The 17,311-nt window shown below is 35.6% G+C and overlaps 1 protein-coding gene across 8 annotated transcripts in view; it reads right to left on the reverse strand.

Annotated features, from left to right (window-relative positions):
- The window catches only part of trioa (trio Rho guanine nucleotide exchange factor a), a 95,421-nt gene that overhangs the window by 57,870 nt on the left and 20,240 nt on the right, over positions 1-17,311 (reverse strand). For 7 of the 8 annotated variants that reach the window (XM_042745967.1, XM_042745962.1, XM_042745960.1 and 4 more), the window contains exon 2: positions 14,844-14,897. The exons of the other annotated variant lie outside the window; for it this stretch is intronic. In XM_042745967.1, coding sequence (XP_042601901.1) covers positions 14,844-14,897 — 54 coding nt within the window. The remainder of the gene's footprint in view (positions 1-14,843; positions 14,898-17,311) is intronic. 8 annotated transcript variants of the gene reach the window in all.

A 17,311-nucleotide genomic window follows, 5' to 3' on the forward strand; every position in this document is an offset into this window, starting at 1 on the left:
CCTACAGGCCACTGGTGGAGTACTGGGAATGTAAGGGATTCAAGAAGAAGAAGGCCAACGGACACTTGCATTGACTACCGTGGAGCTTTACACCATGTCTTAACTAGCTAAATAGTTAAAAGTAAAATAAAGTAAAAATTTAATTAAATTAAATCTTTTTTTAATGTTTAGTTTATGTCTCGGTCAGAAACCATGATATACTTTTATTAGAGAGCATGTGATTTGACAATATTTTTGGACGATCAATTTTAATGTATACCTGCTAACACATTGTGTCAACTTCTAGGAGCACAAGATTATGCAGGTGGCTTTTAAGCTAATAATAAAAAAACAACAACTAAAAGCCACAAAACTCCAATTTTGATTTTATACGATCTTATACTGTATGTATCTCAAATGTACATGCATTTTGTTTTCATGTACAGCAGAGCTCACAGAGCTCAAGCTCTTCTCATTGGCCCAGTCATGTTGACACTGTTAACCTCATGAAGGTACCATGTTACCAAACAGGGTAAAATAAACTGCACAGGACTGAAGTGTACTTACAGTTGACAAACTGAATGAAAAGGTCACTTCAGCTTGCTGCATTACAGTCAACGCTGTGCGTGAAGCGTGAAGGGAGAGTCTGTTAGTGTGAACACAAAGCCTGTTTTTCCTATACTGTAATGCGATCGAGGGTGAGGAGCACTTCCAGCCTCTGTTCCCCAGGACAGTGAAGCACAGCAGACTGGTAAAAGGGAAAATGCCATGTCGCAGTATGTGGAGCACAGGACCAGCTCAAAGTTCACAACACTGACTGAGACACACGCGTTTACTCAGACTGAACTGTAGAGCATAATGACACTTGAGTACAAAAAAGGCACAAAAGTTCTTTTAGAATTTTTTTATATTTTAAAATATTAAGCCCAAAAGTATACTTAAGCTTAAGCCCAAAGTATACTTCATTCTTGTACCCTTACAAATTCAACGTGCATGTGCAACCTGCACATACAAAATTGTATCGAGTACTACAAATACTATTCTTAAGATGAAATTTGCGTCAGGCATATATATATATATATATATATATATATAAATGCACACTATACACATACAAAAAAACACACACACACATATATATATAAATTTCTTAAATTTCTAAATATGTGGTGCAAAAAAAATGTGCATGTTAACGCAGGCGAGTTAAAAACTTGGCGAAAATATGATGCGTGTCAGATCCGCGTCACATTCAGCAGTTAGCTCTTAAAGAAATAGCAGCCAAAACAACCTAATAACCAGCTGCTGTGATGTCTATTAATCAAAGAACAAAGAAAAAGAAAAAAAAGAAGAAAAAATAGAACTTTTATAGATTTAATGACTCATCTAACTCATCATTTAATTTAGAATTTAGTGTTTGATTACTTCAATTTCTGCATATTTCTGCTGAAGGGCACAGGTAAATATGATATTTATTATAATGGTTTTATGTGAAGATTGTTTTAAGTTCACTTAAATTAGAAGTTATTTTTTTTAAAGTCTAATAAATGTTAAAATTGATAGCTCTCAATTATACTGTAATGTTGAATGGCTATAGTCAATGGTTAAATATTGGAGGGGGGTAATTGGTATCTTTGATAGTGGCCTTCAGTCATAAAAAAAAGATGCCATTAAACAAATATAAAAAAATATGCTGTCTTTATGTTGTTTGCACATTAATTTGAAGACTGAATGTGAAATTATCGCAATGTAAAAGTATATTTAAAAACTTTAATGTTAAGTGGGATTAATCATGATAATTTCAGAAAAATGTGCGATTAATTAGTTCAATTTTTTTTTAATCGATCGACAGCACAAATATATATATATACACACATATATACAGTACAGACCAAAAGTTTGGAAACATTACTATTTTTAATGTTTTTGAAAGAAGTTTCTTCTGCTCATCAAGCCTGCATTTATTTGATGAAAAATACAGAAAAAAATGTAATATTGTGATATATTATTACAATTTAAAATAATTGTTTTTAAATTTATTATACTTTAAATTTTCATTTATATCTGTGATGCAAAGCTGAATTTTTAGGATCATTATCACATGATCCTTTAGAAATCATTCTAATATGATGATTCATTATCAAAGTTGGAAACAGTTCTGCTGCTTAATATTTTTTCAGAACATGTGATACTTATTTAGGATACTTTGATGAATAAAAAGTAAAAAAAAAATAAAAAAAATAAAAAAAAGAAGCTATGTTTTTAAAATATAAATATTTAGTAATAACAATATACACTACTGGTCAGTAATTTGGGGTCAGTAAATTTTTTTTCTTTCTCTTTTTTAAATAAAATCAATACTTTTATTCAGCAAGGATGTGTTAAATTGATAAAAAGTGATAGTAAAGAAAATATAATATATATTATAAGAATTTTTTTTATTATTTTTTTATTTTGAATAAATGCAGTTCTTTTTAACCTTTTATTCATCAAATATATTAGACAGCAGAACTGTTTCCAACACTCATAATAAATCAGAATATTAGAATGATTTCTAAATGATCATGTGATAGACTGGATGTTACATGTGACACTGAAGGCTGGAGTAATGATGCTGAAAATTTAGCTTTGCATCACAGGAATAAATTTTTTTTTGTAAAGTATATTCAAATAGAAAACTATTATTTTAAGTTGTAATAATATTTCACAATATTACTGTTTTTTCTGTATTTTTGATCAAATAAATGCAGGCTTGATGAGCAGAAGAAACTTTTTTCAAAAACATTAAAAATAATAATGTTTCCAAACTTTTGGTCTGTACTGTATATATACACACACACTATATGGAATATATATATATATATATATATATATGGTATATATATGGAATATATATATATATATATATAGATATATATATATATATATATATATATATATATATATATATTATATATATATATATATATATATATATATATATATATATATATACATATTCCAAACCTTTGACCACTTTAGCATTATAATTGATTGTTTCTATGTTGTCTGCTTTTGGTCTGCCTAAATTTAGTTAGGACCCCCATAGAGGTCCAATGTGGTGCCCTGCTCTCTCCACTTCAACAAAGAAACAGAAACAGAGGGGAGTCACACCCTCAAGACACAGCCTTTCTATTTCTGACCTCCCTCTCCATCAGTCTGTCTGTCTTTTCTCTCCTCTCCTTTTCCATAGACAGTCTGCACATCACACACCTTTTCAATCTCTATTTTTTCTTCTTGTGATGTATGAAGTTTCTGTTCTCTATATACAGCAAGCTGAGAATAAAAGGCAAACATTGTGTTATTTCTGCACGGTCTGTGCTATGGACATAAATAAGACCTCAAAACATAGAGCTTCCTGATTATTTTTCTGAGAAAAAACAAAAAAAAAAAAAAAAAATTATTTTTTTGATCTGATCACTGAAACCACACGCAAAGGTCATCGGAAATGCAAGTGTAGAAACACCCAAACCAGCTTCCTCCTGTCAGGAGCACAACCACAAACACTGACACATATGTGCACATCTAGGAAAAAAACATCAGACACCACTTCATTGATCCAGATAAATGTGTCTGATCAGGGACACAACCAAAATGTGGCCATGAACAGGACTGGGAACCAACGGACTAGTTGGTTGCTGGATGACTAGTTGAAAAAGGAGATGACAGCTTCTATCGCACCATACTGAGGCCAGAACAACGAAAGGGGATATTTAGATGAGAGAGAGAAAAATGAGGATAAAAATAAAGAGCCCAGCAGTTAAAATCACAGCGGGACTACAGACAATTATACTGTACAGACACATCAGGAGAGCAACCTCAATGTGGAGGAAAAAGATGCTATTATTCTTCATCAATCAGTCATTTGTCCCTAAATGCTCCCTATATAGTTTATATAATTACAAGCAAAGAGTTTCACTTTTTTTTTTCATATACCCAGCACAACAAGTCACAACCAATCTACAACTCAACAAAAACAGCTAGTCATTCTGCTAGGCTAAAACATTAGCAGTTTCAACCAAGTCACACCCCTTATTTAACCAATGAAGGGTGTTATCCACCGATGGTTGTTTGGTATCAGATGTGTCCATGAGCGTCAAAGCTTTACCTGGCAGCTGAATCAGCGTGTTGGCCGTCTGTGCGTACTGCCACCTGTGGTTGTCCAAAAGTGATGCCACATTCCCGTTCCACCAGCTGGACAGTGAATCCGTATCCTCAACAACACCGCAGTGCAGGTACATGACTAACTTCTGCCACTTCCAACTCTAAAAACTCACTGGTGTTCCTGAACGGGTCGTGTAGAAACGTTCACCTCCACGTTCCTCAAGATGTAGTTAGCGATAGTTTCGCTCTGCGTGAAGAGCTAGTGTATGTAAGCTCCGGCTAACAGTCGTCTCTCTTGGATTTAGAGGAGAATAGGCTTTGTCCAGGACTGTTGCTATTCTTAATACTCAACAAAGTGAGTTTGAACTCAGAGGGGTGGACCGTCACATTCCAATAAGATCATTTAGCATTTTTCAACCACAGCTGGCTTTCCTCCAGACTAAAAACACAAAGCATTGCTGTCTGATTCACAAACTACTCATCGCTTACAATAAAAAAAACAAGAAGAGGAAACCAAGTAAGGTCAAAACAATTCCGAAATTTATCGAGAAACGAATGAAGAAATCACAGAATCTGTTGATGGAGCAGAAACGACTGCCCACACTGGAGGATTACACAGAAGCTGCTTAGAAAGTGATTAGCTCGAGTCTCGCCTCAGGCCTCCTCCCTCAAGCCTGCCCACAATGGACAACAGAAGGCCATTAGAAATAAAGAGACCCACACTATTGGACAGTGAAAAAAGTTACAGGATTCAGGGTTAAAACAGCAACACAAATATTCTAGCCAATAACGATAATCCTGATATGGACAAGAACCGGGAAATATTAATATTATATATTCAAATGTTGTTAAAATATTTCATAATATTTACATTAAAAATGTTGTCTTAATAAATGAAAACAAAAATATGTTTTAAATGGTACAAGAGAATTCAGGCATCACAATATACTGTTAAAAAAAGGCATGACGAATGAATCATCATGTTGATACTGAATTGTAAGGGTGTTGTCTAGCTCTGAAATTAAATACAGGAAGTAGAGAAAGCAAGTCTGCGAATTCAAGAACAGCCTGTTCCTCTTTCAATATAAATGCAGAAAAAAATAAACACACAACACACACACACCTGACCAAATCTGCTAAACCAAATATTCTCAAGGTGTCTACTACAAAAAGAGTCCCAATTCTTTAAAGCCATTTAAATAAAGGAAGGAGGGAAGAAAGAAAGAAAGAAAGAAAGAAAGAAAGAAATACAATGTATGTTTGCATGACATTTTATAGGACTTGTGTTAGGAAGCTCATTGAGCCCTGCTGCTGAGCATAATAAGGCACCTGAACAGAATCATCCAGTGTGAAGTAACAAAACAGAGGAACAATACATGACTTGTATTCCATTCATGTTTCTTCTTGTTAAACAAACATATCAGGTTTTCCATGTCTACTTCTATTTAATTAAAACACCCAACAGGCTCTCGCAACACAATTAAATCTTCCAGACTTGAACGTAAAGAGCTGAGATGAATTTAGTTGGACCTCCAGAAGGGTGTGTGCCCTAGTGGTCACTGCTTTAGAACATGCTTCATCCTGACATTAGCAGTGAATTTGAGAGCACACTGCTAGCTTTAGAAGACTAAGTCCTCTTCTGCTTCACGAGATGGCCTGGAGCCGTTCAGCGCTCGCACACGTGCTGGACGTTAAAAGTAAATTAAGAGGTCAAACATCGCCTGGTGTGTGGCTGTGTTTGATCTCGGTGAAATCACTCATCCAGACCCAACACCAGCTGAACGTTTCAGAGTCACAACAACATGAGCTGCTTATATCTGCCAAATGCATCATGTTTGCACAGTGACCTATATCTATGTCCTGCCTGAGAGAAAAAATTAACTTGGACGAAAAAGGATGAGGGATAAGGGAATCTGTTTGGGAAGGAATGTATGTCAAAGCACTAATTGGACAGGATTTGTTTTCAAAACAATTAAGATGTTTAGTATTTAATTAATACAGTATTCAAGAAAGGTAAAATAAAACAGAAGTGCTGTGTTTACATTCCATAAAATGACGCAAAACCACATGCAAAGAGATAATGTACAAAGAAATGGGACGTATTTGTTGGGACATGTAAAACTGCATCTGTAAACACATATCATCACCTCGTAAAACACCTTCAGCTGTATTCTCTTCCTGTGTTTAACGCTTGCGAATAAAATAAAAGACTCCCCCATATGCTCACATGCTGTATTGCCGGCCATCCTGACCACACACACTCAAATCACTTCTGTTGCCATGGTGACAGGGCTGTACTCTACATTCCTGGGATATTTCAGGAAAAGGAAGTGTGAGAATTCTTCAGATATTCTGTGATGAATCACTTGCTCAAGGAAGGCGTTCATCCATTCACTGGGCCTACAAAATACCCTTAAGCTTAAGTTAAAGATTACGAAATCTATTGTAACCTTGTTTTTAGACTGAAATAACAGTAACTCCATCATAAAGTAACATGGGACCTCTTATAAAATAAAAATGCAATTTTTATTCATTTTATTGTTAATTTATAATTTTAATAATATTATAACCTTAAAACAACTGTTTGAATTTAATATTTTTAAAAAGTTGATGACACATGATCCTTCAGAAATCATTCTAATATGCTGATTTGTTGCTCAAGAAACATACCTTATGATCAATGCTGAAAATAGCTGTGCTACTTAATATTTTTGGTGGAAACTGATACATTTTTTAGGAGTCTTTGAATGGTTCAATTCTATACTGTAATAACTTGCTGGTTTATAACGGCCACTTTTCAAGTCCCATCCTACATTTTACATTAGACCTTGTTTCTACATTAGACCTTGTTTCAAAGGACAATTAAGGTTCAAATGAAGTTGAATGGCACTGTAGAATGGACAGGAAGAGCAAGAAAGAAACATCGGCCAGTGTGTGAACATGCATATGGACGTGTAGATCTGATGACAGTGAGTTGACAGTGATGCATGCAGTTGTCACTGCTGTCCCGTCACATTCATGACACTGAGAGACCTTCAGGCCCTGGAAACTACCTGAAATCCTTCACTCTCACTCAAATGTGTCTGTTCTTTCTCACTTCAGTGCTCTGTTTACTATTTGCTTGTCATACCTGCTTCTTCTAAATGATGAGCACTTCCCCACACGTCTCGTATATCTTGCTTTTCTCAAATTCCCTCACTCGATATGTTTGTTGTTGTTCTCTCATTTTCTCATGCTAAAGATCCTCCTTTAAATCACAAACACATTCCAACTAAATTGAAGTTGTCATTTATCCACCATTAAAGGGGTCATGACATGTTTTTTTTTTATTTTATTATTATGGTCCCCTAGGTGCAATTATAGTATTACTATAGTTAAAAAAAAAAAAAAAAAAAAAAACTTTTAAAATTTAGTGAATTATGACATTTTCCCTCCCTGTTTCTCATCCTTTGATTCAAACACAGTCTGTTTTTCGGTTGTTTCCCCTTTAAGAGTTCAGTGTTAACGCCCACTGTTATGATTGGCTAACGACAGTGCCTATGGATTAATTATTAACGCCCCCAGCCAGAACATTTGTGGATTGAGCGTAACTGTTTAGTAGCGGGTGATGCATTCGAAGCGATGGCTCTTGCAATGATAAAACCTTATATGTTTGAGCACATCCGCGTGGCATTGTAATTTTCCTGTACACAGACCCACTCGCTGTCCCTCGACTGAACACTTGTGAGGCGCGAGGCGCGACAACGATACGAAATAAGCGTAGTTGTCTTGTGCTGGAGGCGGTCATATGCAAATGGTTGTAATGTCACTTCGCACCGTGACGTCACTTCTTACCATGGATCCAGAACGAGCTGTATTTAGAGCTTGATTAAATAAATGGCTCGTTTATAATGGGGAGGACGTCTTGAGCTATGAAACTTGCAGGACGTTTTAATGGTACAAAGACCTCTTATATTCAAAAAGATCAAGGCAAATTTGGTTTCTCATTTCATGACCCCTTTAATTGGTCATTCACCAAATTTTAAAAACATTTAAGGGATAGTTCACCCAAAAATGAAAATTCTGTCATTAATTAGGCCTACTCAACCCTTAGGTAGTTCCAAACCCGTAAGACCTTTGTTTATCTTCAGAACACAAATTAAGATGTTTCTGATGAAATCCAAGAGCTTTCTGACCCTCCATAGACAGCAATGCAACTGAAACGTTCAAGGCCCAGAAAGGCAGTAAGGGCATCATTAAAATAGTCCATGTGACATCAGTGGTTCAACCATAATTTTATGAAGCTATGAAAAAAAAAACTTTATGTGCAAAGAAAACAAAAATTCAACAATTCAACAAGGACAATCTATTTTAACAATGTCCTTACTACCTTTCTGGGCCTTGACCATGGTAGTTGCATTGGTGTCAATGCAGGGTCAGAAAGCTTGCGGATTTCATCAAAAATATCTTAAATACAAAGGTCTTACAGGTTTGGAACTACATGAGGGTGGAGTAATTAATGACAGAATTTTCATTTTTGGGTGAACTATCCCTTTAACATTTTGATGGGAAAAACTATTTTGTCTATTTCTTTTTGCAACTTCAGAAACATTTCTACTTTTAAAGGAAAATAATCTGGATTAGAAGTCAAGAAAAGAGGAGAAAATTAAGTTTTAAAGCACCCCCGCAAAAACAGACAGAGAGACGTGACTGAGGATTTGGGGAGAGAAATGAGAGATTCCAATCAGTCCACCGGAATAATTCATTGGATAATGTTTATTAAATTGAGTCACCAGATTACTAAACATCTACATTGCCTTTTTCACACTGCGAGAACAGAATAAAAGATAAAGATATTTCACTGACGGATAAAATTAGAGCACGAATGAGAATTTGTAGGACAACCTTTGCTTGAGACATACAAGTGCAAAGATGTGCACGTTAATATCTGTGCATTTCAGAGGGCAAACATCTTTACATTTCATATCTATCTTTTTTCCATGTGCATTCACCCTGCCAGAGAACATTTGATGTTGCTCTCTCATCTGGCTGCTCCCCGCCAGCTTTTCTGAGGTCAGGCCCCCTAATAACAGGGTCGAGAAAAACAGAAGCTCATGCAACACACAGAAGATCTTCTGAAAGAGAGACTGAAAAAGCACAAAAACAGACTGGAAATATACAGTCATAATTAAAAACAAATGTATCTAATAATGACACTGCATGTGGGTGGGGGGAAAATAATATTAGACATCTCTTCCTCAACATCTTATGCAGCAGACATCCCTGACTGACTGACAGGTATCTGGAGATTATGCAATGGATGACTATATTCAGGGGTGCACATACATTTTTCAGCCTGGTTCTCATATGATTTAATTTTGGTCGCACATGCGGACCAGTTATGTGCACCCCTGACTATATTAGATCTTTAAAGTGATAGTTCACCCAAAAAGTAAAAGTCTGTCACAATTTACTCACCCTCAAGTTGACAGTATCCAATGTCTTCCATAGTATTTTTTTCCATACTGTGGAAGTCAATGGCTATTATCAACTGCTTGGTTACCAATGTTCTCCAAAATAGAAGAAAGAAACAAGTGCAGGGTGAGCAAGTGATGACAGAATTTTCATTTTTGGGTAAACTATCAATTTAAGATGGATTTGATTGATCATACCTTCAGGCAACCCACAGACTAATTGCTTTTTAAAACTGTGTAGTTTTATTTTGCACATCTCTAACCAACAGAACAGAAAAATATATATTATCAATTACATTAATATCAATATCAGTTATATTTATTGAAAAAGGGGATTCTTTAATTTCTAAACTTTCTTTACCCACCATAGCCACAATTTGTTAGTCATTTTTCTGGCCATCAGAGCAGCACTTTTTATTTCAGAAACTCATCAATCTCAATCAACCATTTCCCCACCTGAGCAATCTGAGGTCCTGACCTACAACACAAGCTGATCAGGGCAGCTCTTCTTCTCTAGACCACCCATTTCACACCAGCCTCTCATACTGCTCTACCACTCTGTCTTCTGAGTCACATATTCCTCCTCAAATCCTCTTTTAATTCATGTCTTCTGGCCACCTCATCGCCATACTCTACATAATAAATGCCTGTCCCTCACTCCTTCCTTCTCCCACCCAAATTCTATCTGTATCCTACTATAATCACACCCATGTGCTGTCCGACACCAAAATAACTGGAAATCATTAAAGGGATACCCACCCCAAAATCAAAATTTTGTCATTAATCATTTAACCCCATTTCGTTCCAAACCCGTAAAAGCTTTGTTCGTCTTCGGAACACAATTTAAGATATTTTGGAAGAAAACCAGGAGGCTTGAGACTGTCCCAGAGACTGCCAAGTAAAATACACTGTCAAGGTCCAGAAAAGTATGAAAAGCATCGTCAGAATAGTCCATCTGCCATCAGTGGTTCAACCGTAACGTTATGAAGCAATGAGAATACTTTTTGTATGCCTCGAGCCTCCTGGTTTTCATCCAAAATATCTTAAATTGTGTTCCGAAGACGAACAAAGCTTTTACGGGTTTGGAACGAAATGGGGTTAAATGATTAATGACAAAATTTTGATTTTGGGGTGAAGTATCCCTTTAAGCCTTACAGATCATCTTGTCTCTGTGACAATTTGAGGTCCATATAGGGCTATGAGAAGGCAATAAGAACCCAACCCCCTTTGGTTTGAAATAAAAATTTAGAAAGGGAGCATAATGAGCTAAAATGGCTGGAGCTTGGCAAACTTTTTCCAAACTAATCATAAAAATGAGTGACTTAGCATCAGACTCAGACTGACTGAGTTTTCCGTTATTGAAATTCCTGAGTCTCCGTTATGACCGTTACAACTCCAAAAAAAGAGGAGGAGACTAAACACAGTTTAAAAAGTCCAACATAAGTGCCTACACTAAACCCTAATCCACAACAGCACATACTGTAATCCAGTGAGCCAAAACACTTTTAAGTACCTTATGTTGTACTATCCCACTTCTTTTTCCCCTCTCTTTTCTTAATTTAAAAGACAGGCAACACACAACAACTTCAAATCTTATAAACTAACACAACCTTTCACTTTAAGTGTGCGTTATTATCCAATGTGTTCATTTTCATTTGAACAAACCGTCTTTGCCCAAATGTTATAAAAATTGAGGTTGTGGACATCAATATTACCTCAAATAATCCAGTTTGTGACAGGTGCACTAATACTTTTCTAAGCATCTAGATTTAGTTTTTTGTGTCTGGCAGATAATAAAGGGATTATAAAGTAAAATGTAAAATAATGTATTCTTAAAAAATATAAAATAAAGATAAAAAATAAAATAAAATACAGTATAAGAAATAAAATAAATAAAAATAAAAAAGGGACACAAGCCGCATTTAGATAGCAGAATGTCATAATGATTTAGGACAGTTAGGAATGCACTTGAAAGCTATAACACCCATGTAATCATGGTTTGGCTGGTTAGCATGATCCAGTTATCTTCTACTGGTATATCTTGCAAAAAAACATCTCTCAATTTAAAATTAGCAATGTTATATACACATATAGATTTTTTGTGCAAGCAACATTCAAATACATTCTATTTCACTGTATTACAGGAGATGTTTTCCACTTAAAAAAACAATAATAAAATAAAACAAAATAAAATATAATATAATAATTTTAATAAAAATCTTAAAAGTGATCAGCCTATTTGGTGCCTTGCATGTCACAAATCACGATAAATCACAAACTAGATTTGAAAGGGTGTTAAAATGCTAAAAACTAGCTTAATTTGTTGAATGCTGTGGAGATTTAGGTCTATATTCAGACTCACTACAGCACTGTAACGCTTCGATCCAGGCCTATCTTGTTTGGACAGTGATCTCCTGTGACTGTGATGTCAGAACAGCCTATGAGCACATGTTTGTGTATCCGTTGGTCATGTGCTGGATCATGTCATGGGTACTGAAAGGGGCAAAGAGTCTTTGATGGGGTGGGTCATGGCGTCTATTTATAGAAAGCACAGCTGCGGAACCCAAGCAACTTTTCTGTGTCAGGATGTTTGCGAGAGAATGTGTAGCCTATATTATGCGATGCCTGAACTTAAATGAGTTTGTCTAAAGTTGTATTTTGTACTATGGTAAAAGGGCTGCAAGCGGTTCAGTCTCTCAATGGAAGCCATTTTGCATTAAATATTTAGGGACAGTAGTTATTCTGTGGCACAGAGTCATTAATGCTTCCTCCTGGGGGCTCATGTTCATAAACTGGTTGACAGAGAGAGGTGAGAATGTGAGAAATTACAGCAGCTGAGTCATGCTCTTTTACCCAATAATCAAACAGACAGGTGCTCCATTAGCCTATCAGCAGCCAGCAAAGATCAACAGCAGCCAACAACAAACATGGAACCTTCAGATCATTTAAAACAAGGCTATTGATGGTCTACGGTTTGTAAGCACACGACTACAAACGACTCGCACAACAAAACACACAATTAAAACCAAACTGTAATATTAACATTTCTTCAGTAAGTGCAGCATGCCAATTTTCTGTTTCCAAGTGCAAATAACTATACCTTTGAGACAACAACTGGAAATCACTTCCAGAATGAAAAACGGAGGGTCATGTGACAACAATGTAGCATATTGACATTTTTGCCATTGCATACTGCTTCACATAACCTAGTATTCAATTCCAAACATAGCCAAAGGCAAAAACACAGCTGTTTTTCAGGAGCTATTTGCATGTTTGAGCTGAGAAACTATACACAGAGCAAATTCACATCAGACTCTTGGCTTTGTTGTTACAGCATTATCAAGATGTCACTTCAACAGTCAATATAAAAGAAACAGTTAAAAAACAATTCATTTATTTGAGCCCTTGTTATAGAGAAATATTGAGTTAAACACTGCTGTTAATCACAGAAAAAGAGTGTGTTTCTAGTTTCATTAAGTGTAAAATTAAATTTTTGCTGTTGTTAAACCAAATCAAAATCCCTCCCCCTACTACTAGAAAATGCTGTCATTCTAACCAAGATCCTCATTGTGCCATTATTAATACTTTATTTCATCTGATCTTCATATATTTAAAAAGATAAATAACTACTTTATCAAATGAGTAGCTTGACCATCTAAGCTACTTTTAAAATATGAGCAGCTTGGCAAGCTACAGTTTCACTTCCCCAACGCTGGATACTATTACTTTTATAGTAGTATGGACTGGTTATTTGAAGAAGCATACTTTAGGGTAGTAAAACCTTCCGTACAGCAAGCACAGGCCATAAAAGTGTTCATGACAGAACTGCTGGATGTCTCGCTCTGAAAACACTGGCAGATTCCTCCCTAGTGCGCACATGTGGTTCATTTTAACCCCACAAGTGTGAACTGTCAACATTTCTGCGGCTCTGGGAGCAGCGGTTTCCTGACTCAAAGTCATGTCAGAGATGTAAAGAATGTGTATCATACACAACATATGCTCCCGATCATGGCCAACGAGTCATGTCCACACTATGGACAAAGAAAAAAAGTTTATACTAATGAACGAATGCCTGATCAGAGTCAGGGTTCAAGTTGCGGATAAAATTCATTTGTTGTCTGTGTATACGCAACGTCACATACTTTCTGTTGTTTAATGTTTATCCAGCAGACATGATTATTTGCTGTGCTTTTTTTGCAAAATTAGACATCCAGTCAAAACATCAAACAGAGACAAGAACCCTGAAACACGTCTTTCCTTTCATGCTAATATACAGACAAAACAAACAAAGCCAAAACCTGCCAAGCAGAAAAACACAGGTGAAAGTAAATAGCAAAATTTGATGTTGTTTTAGGTTGTGATGAAGCTTGAGGTTTACTGGAAAAACACCCAAAACCCTCTCACACGAGATTAAAAAATACAAAATCAGACACCCCCGTCATTACTTCTTTCACAGGTGACCGTTATTTAGAGTGTACCGCCTTATTGTTTCCATGGCGACGCGTCATGCTTGTCATGTGACACACCAAAGCCAAAATAGATCTGTATGACACATGGATCGCTTTTATTTCGTTTTCCCTGTTGTTATTCAAAATATTCCACAAACATGCTCACTATATTATTGTATATCTGATATTCCGATCCTGAAATATGAGCAAGCAAATATATTTGGAATTTTAAACACTTTTATATCAACCGTGTTAGTTGATCTATACCGGGTGATGGGCGCCGCCATGTTAGTTCGCGCTGAATCCGAGCTGTGGGATTTACAGCACGCAAATTCATCCTTTCCTCCCGAAACACGTTAAAGTAGGTCTCTGCTAAACTGGGAGAAGGGCAGAGTAAACTTTATAGTTACCTACACAATCTCTATATGATATCAATAAAAACGTAGTCAGATTATATTTGTACGGGTCATTTTCCATAGACATCAGCGTGTATTTTACAAACTGCAAATGTATTTTTTTGCTAGTACTTATGTGTTTTTAAATATCTGAAACCTAAAATAAGCATTATATGGTTGAAAACACTGAATATTTGTGATAATATGTCCAGCGCTCAGCGCGTCTGATCTGGCTCTGCGCCAGCCAAAGCACGAAAGTGGATTTAAATTCAGCAGTTGATGACGTGACGCACTGAAAGTTCTAATCACACCGGTGTGATCGTACGCTTCAGGGACCAGCCAAGACTGATCACACCGGTGTGATCGTACGCGCTAAAGGGTTAAGAACACAGCATGAACTAACTATCAACAGTTTTGAAGTTCTTTACCTGTTATTTGATTGGAGACATCGGCTTTGGGCTCACATTTTGAAAGCGAACAATCTATGAAGAAAAAACAAAAAAAGACAAGTTAGACAAACTAAAGATAGTCTGTAAAATACCAGCTTCTTTATAGTTGATAGTTATGATTTTTAGTGTGTATTATTATAAGAATTTTTTTTATTAATAATAATAAAGAAATAAAATGAAAAATTAAGTAAAATTAATCAGAGTCTGCAAAATAGCAGATTCGTAGATTCAATCATAAATTTCAATGTTATGATTTTTTTTATATATAAATCAAGTTCAAGTTTAAGTTTATTTATAAAGCACATTTTAAAAACAACAACTGTTGTACCAAAGTGCTGTACAATTTATACACATAATTAAACAATATCAAAAGCAACAACAAATTAATAAAAAACTCATAAGATACAAATAAAAGCATACAAGATAAACCATTAACAACTTTATCACCCCAATATTCTCAGGCAACACCATAGGCTAAAGAGAATAAATGAGTTTTCAATCTAGATTTAAAAGTCTCCAACGTGGGAAAGGATCTCATGGCAACTGGAAGTGCATTCCACTGTTTAGCCACAACTGCAAAAGCTTGGTCATCCTTAGTCTTTAAACAGGACCGGGGAACAGAAAGAAGCAACTGGTTACAAGAGCAGAGAGATCTTGACACAGAATATGGTATAAGGAGATCAGGAATATACTGAGGTGCTAGCCCATGCAGAGCTTTATAAACAAGCAGCACAACCTTAAAATCGACTCTGTATTTAACTGGTAAATAATGCAAGGAAGTGAGAACAGGAGTAATGTGACCAACTGCAATTGATGTATAGAGGAATGAGATAAACCCATATATAGTGAATTGCAGTAATCAACCTGGGATGTAATAAGTGCAGGGTTCACTACTTCTAGGTCCTTCTTTGTGAGGAACTGTTTTTATTTCTGTTTTTAGAAACTGTTAACTGTTATACTGTTATAAACTGTTTTAAGATCTTAGTCTATATGCTGTGTTCTGTTAATGCATATTATTTTTGCACTATTGCACTACTGTGCATTTTTACTTAACCTGTTGTCTATATGATTTAACTCCTCCTATAAAATTGCATTTTACTAAAGAAAAACAGACTGGATGTGTGAAAGACATAAGACAACATTTGTAGGATGCATTGAGGAGGAGCCCAAACTACACTCAGTGGCCAAGTGATGCTTATGGTCCGTGATATTGGATTCTGGATTCTGGATTCTCTTTGTGACTGTATATTTCAAGTTGGAAAAGACATTTAGCTCCACTTTAAGTGAACCTTAGCTCCCAGGCCAGGCCATCTACAAGATGGATTAAAATGCTGATAAAGCAAAACATAAATACATGAAAGTATGATTAAAATGTTAAAAGATATATATACATACATATACATACATATACATACATATATATATATATATATACATATATATATACATACATATATATATACATTATATATATATTATATATATACACATATATATATATATATATATATATATATATATATATATATATATATATATATACACACACACACATATATAGTGTTGTGAAAAAGTGTTGGCCCCCTTTCTGATTTCTTATTTTTTTGCTTGTTTGTAACACTTTAATGTTTCAGATCGTCAAACAAATTAAAATATTAGTCAAAGATAACACAAGTAAACACAACATGCAGTTTTTAAATTAAGGTTTTTATTATTAAGGGAAAACAAAATCCAAAACTACATGGCCCTGTGTGAAGAAGTGTTTGTCAGCTGCTGTAATTTCTCACATTCTCTTAAAACTGTTGTTTATCACACCTGAGTTCAATTTCTCTAGCCACACCCAGGCCTGATTACTGCCACACCTGTTCGCAATCAAGAAGACTCTTAAATAGGACCTGCCTGACAAAGTGAAGTAGACCAAAAGATCCTCAAAAGCTAGACATCATGCCGAGATCCAAAGAAATTCAGAAACAAATGAAAAAAGAAAGTAATTGAGATCTATCAGTCTGGAAAAGGTTATAAAGCCATTTCTAAAGCTTTGGGACTCTAGCGAACCACAGTGAGAACCATTATTCACAAATGGCAAAAATATGGAACAGTGGAGAACCTTCCCAGGAGTGGCCGGCCGACCAAAATTACCCCAAGAGCACAGCAACGACTCATTAAAGAGGTCACAAAAGACCCCACAACAACATCCAAAGAACTGCAGGCCTCACTTGCCTCAGTTAAGATGAGTGTTCATGATTCCACCATAAGAAAGAGACTGGGCAAAAATGGTCTGCATGGCAGAGTTCCAAGACGAAAACTGCTGCTAAAGGCTCGTCTCAGTTTTGCCAGAAAACATCTTGATGATCCCCAAGACTTTTGGGAAAATACTCTGTGGACTGAGGAGACAAAAGTTTAACTTTTTGAAAGGTGTGTGTCCCATTACGTCTGGCGTAAAAGTA

This window comes from Cyprinus carpio, chromosome B19, assembly GCF_018340385.1.
Source record: "Cyprinus carpio isolate SPL01 chromosome B19, ASM1834038v1, whole genome shotgun sequence".
Taxonomy (NCBI): domain Eukaryota; kingdom Metazoa; phylum Chordata; class Actinopteri; order Cypriniformes; family Cyprinidae; genus Cyprinus; species Cyprinus carpio.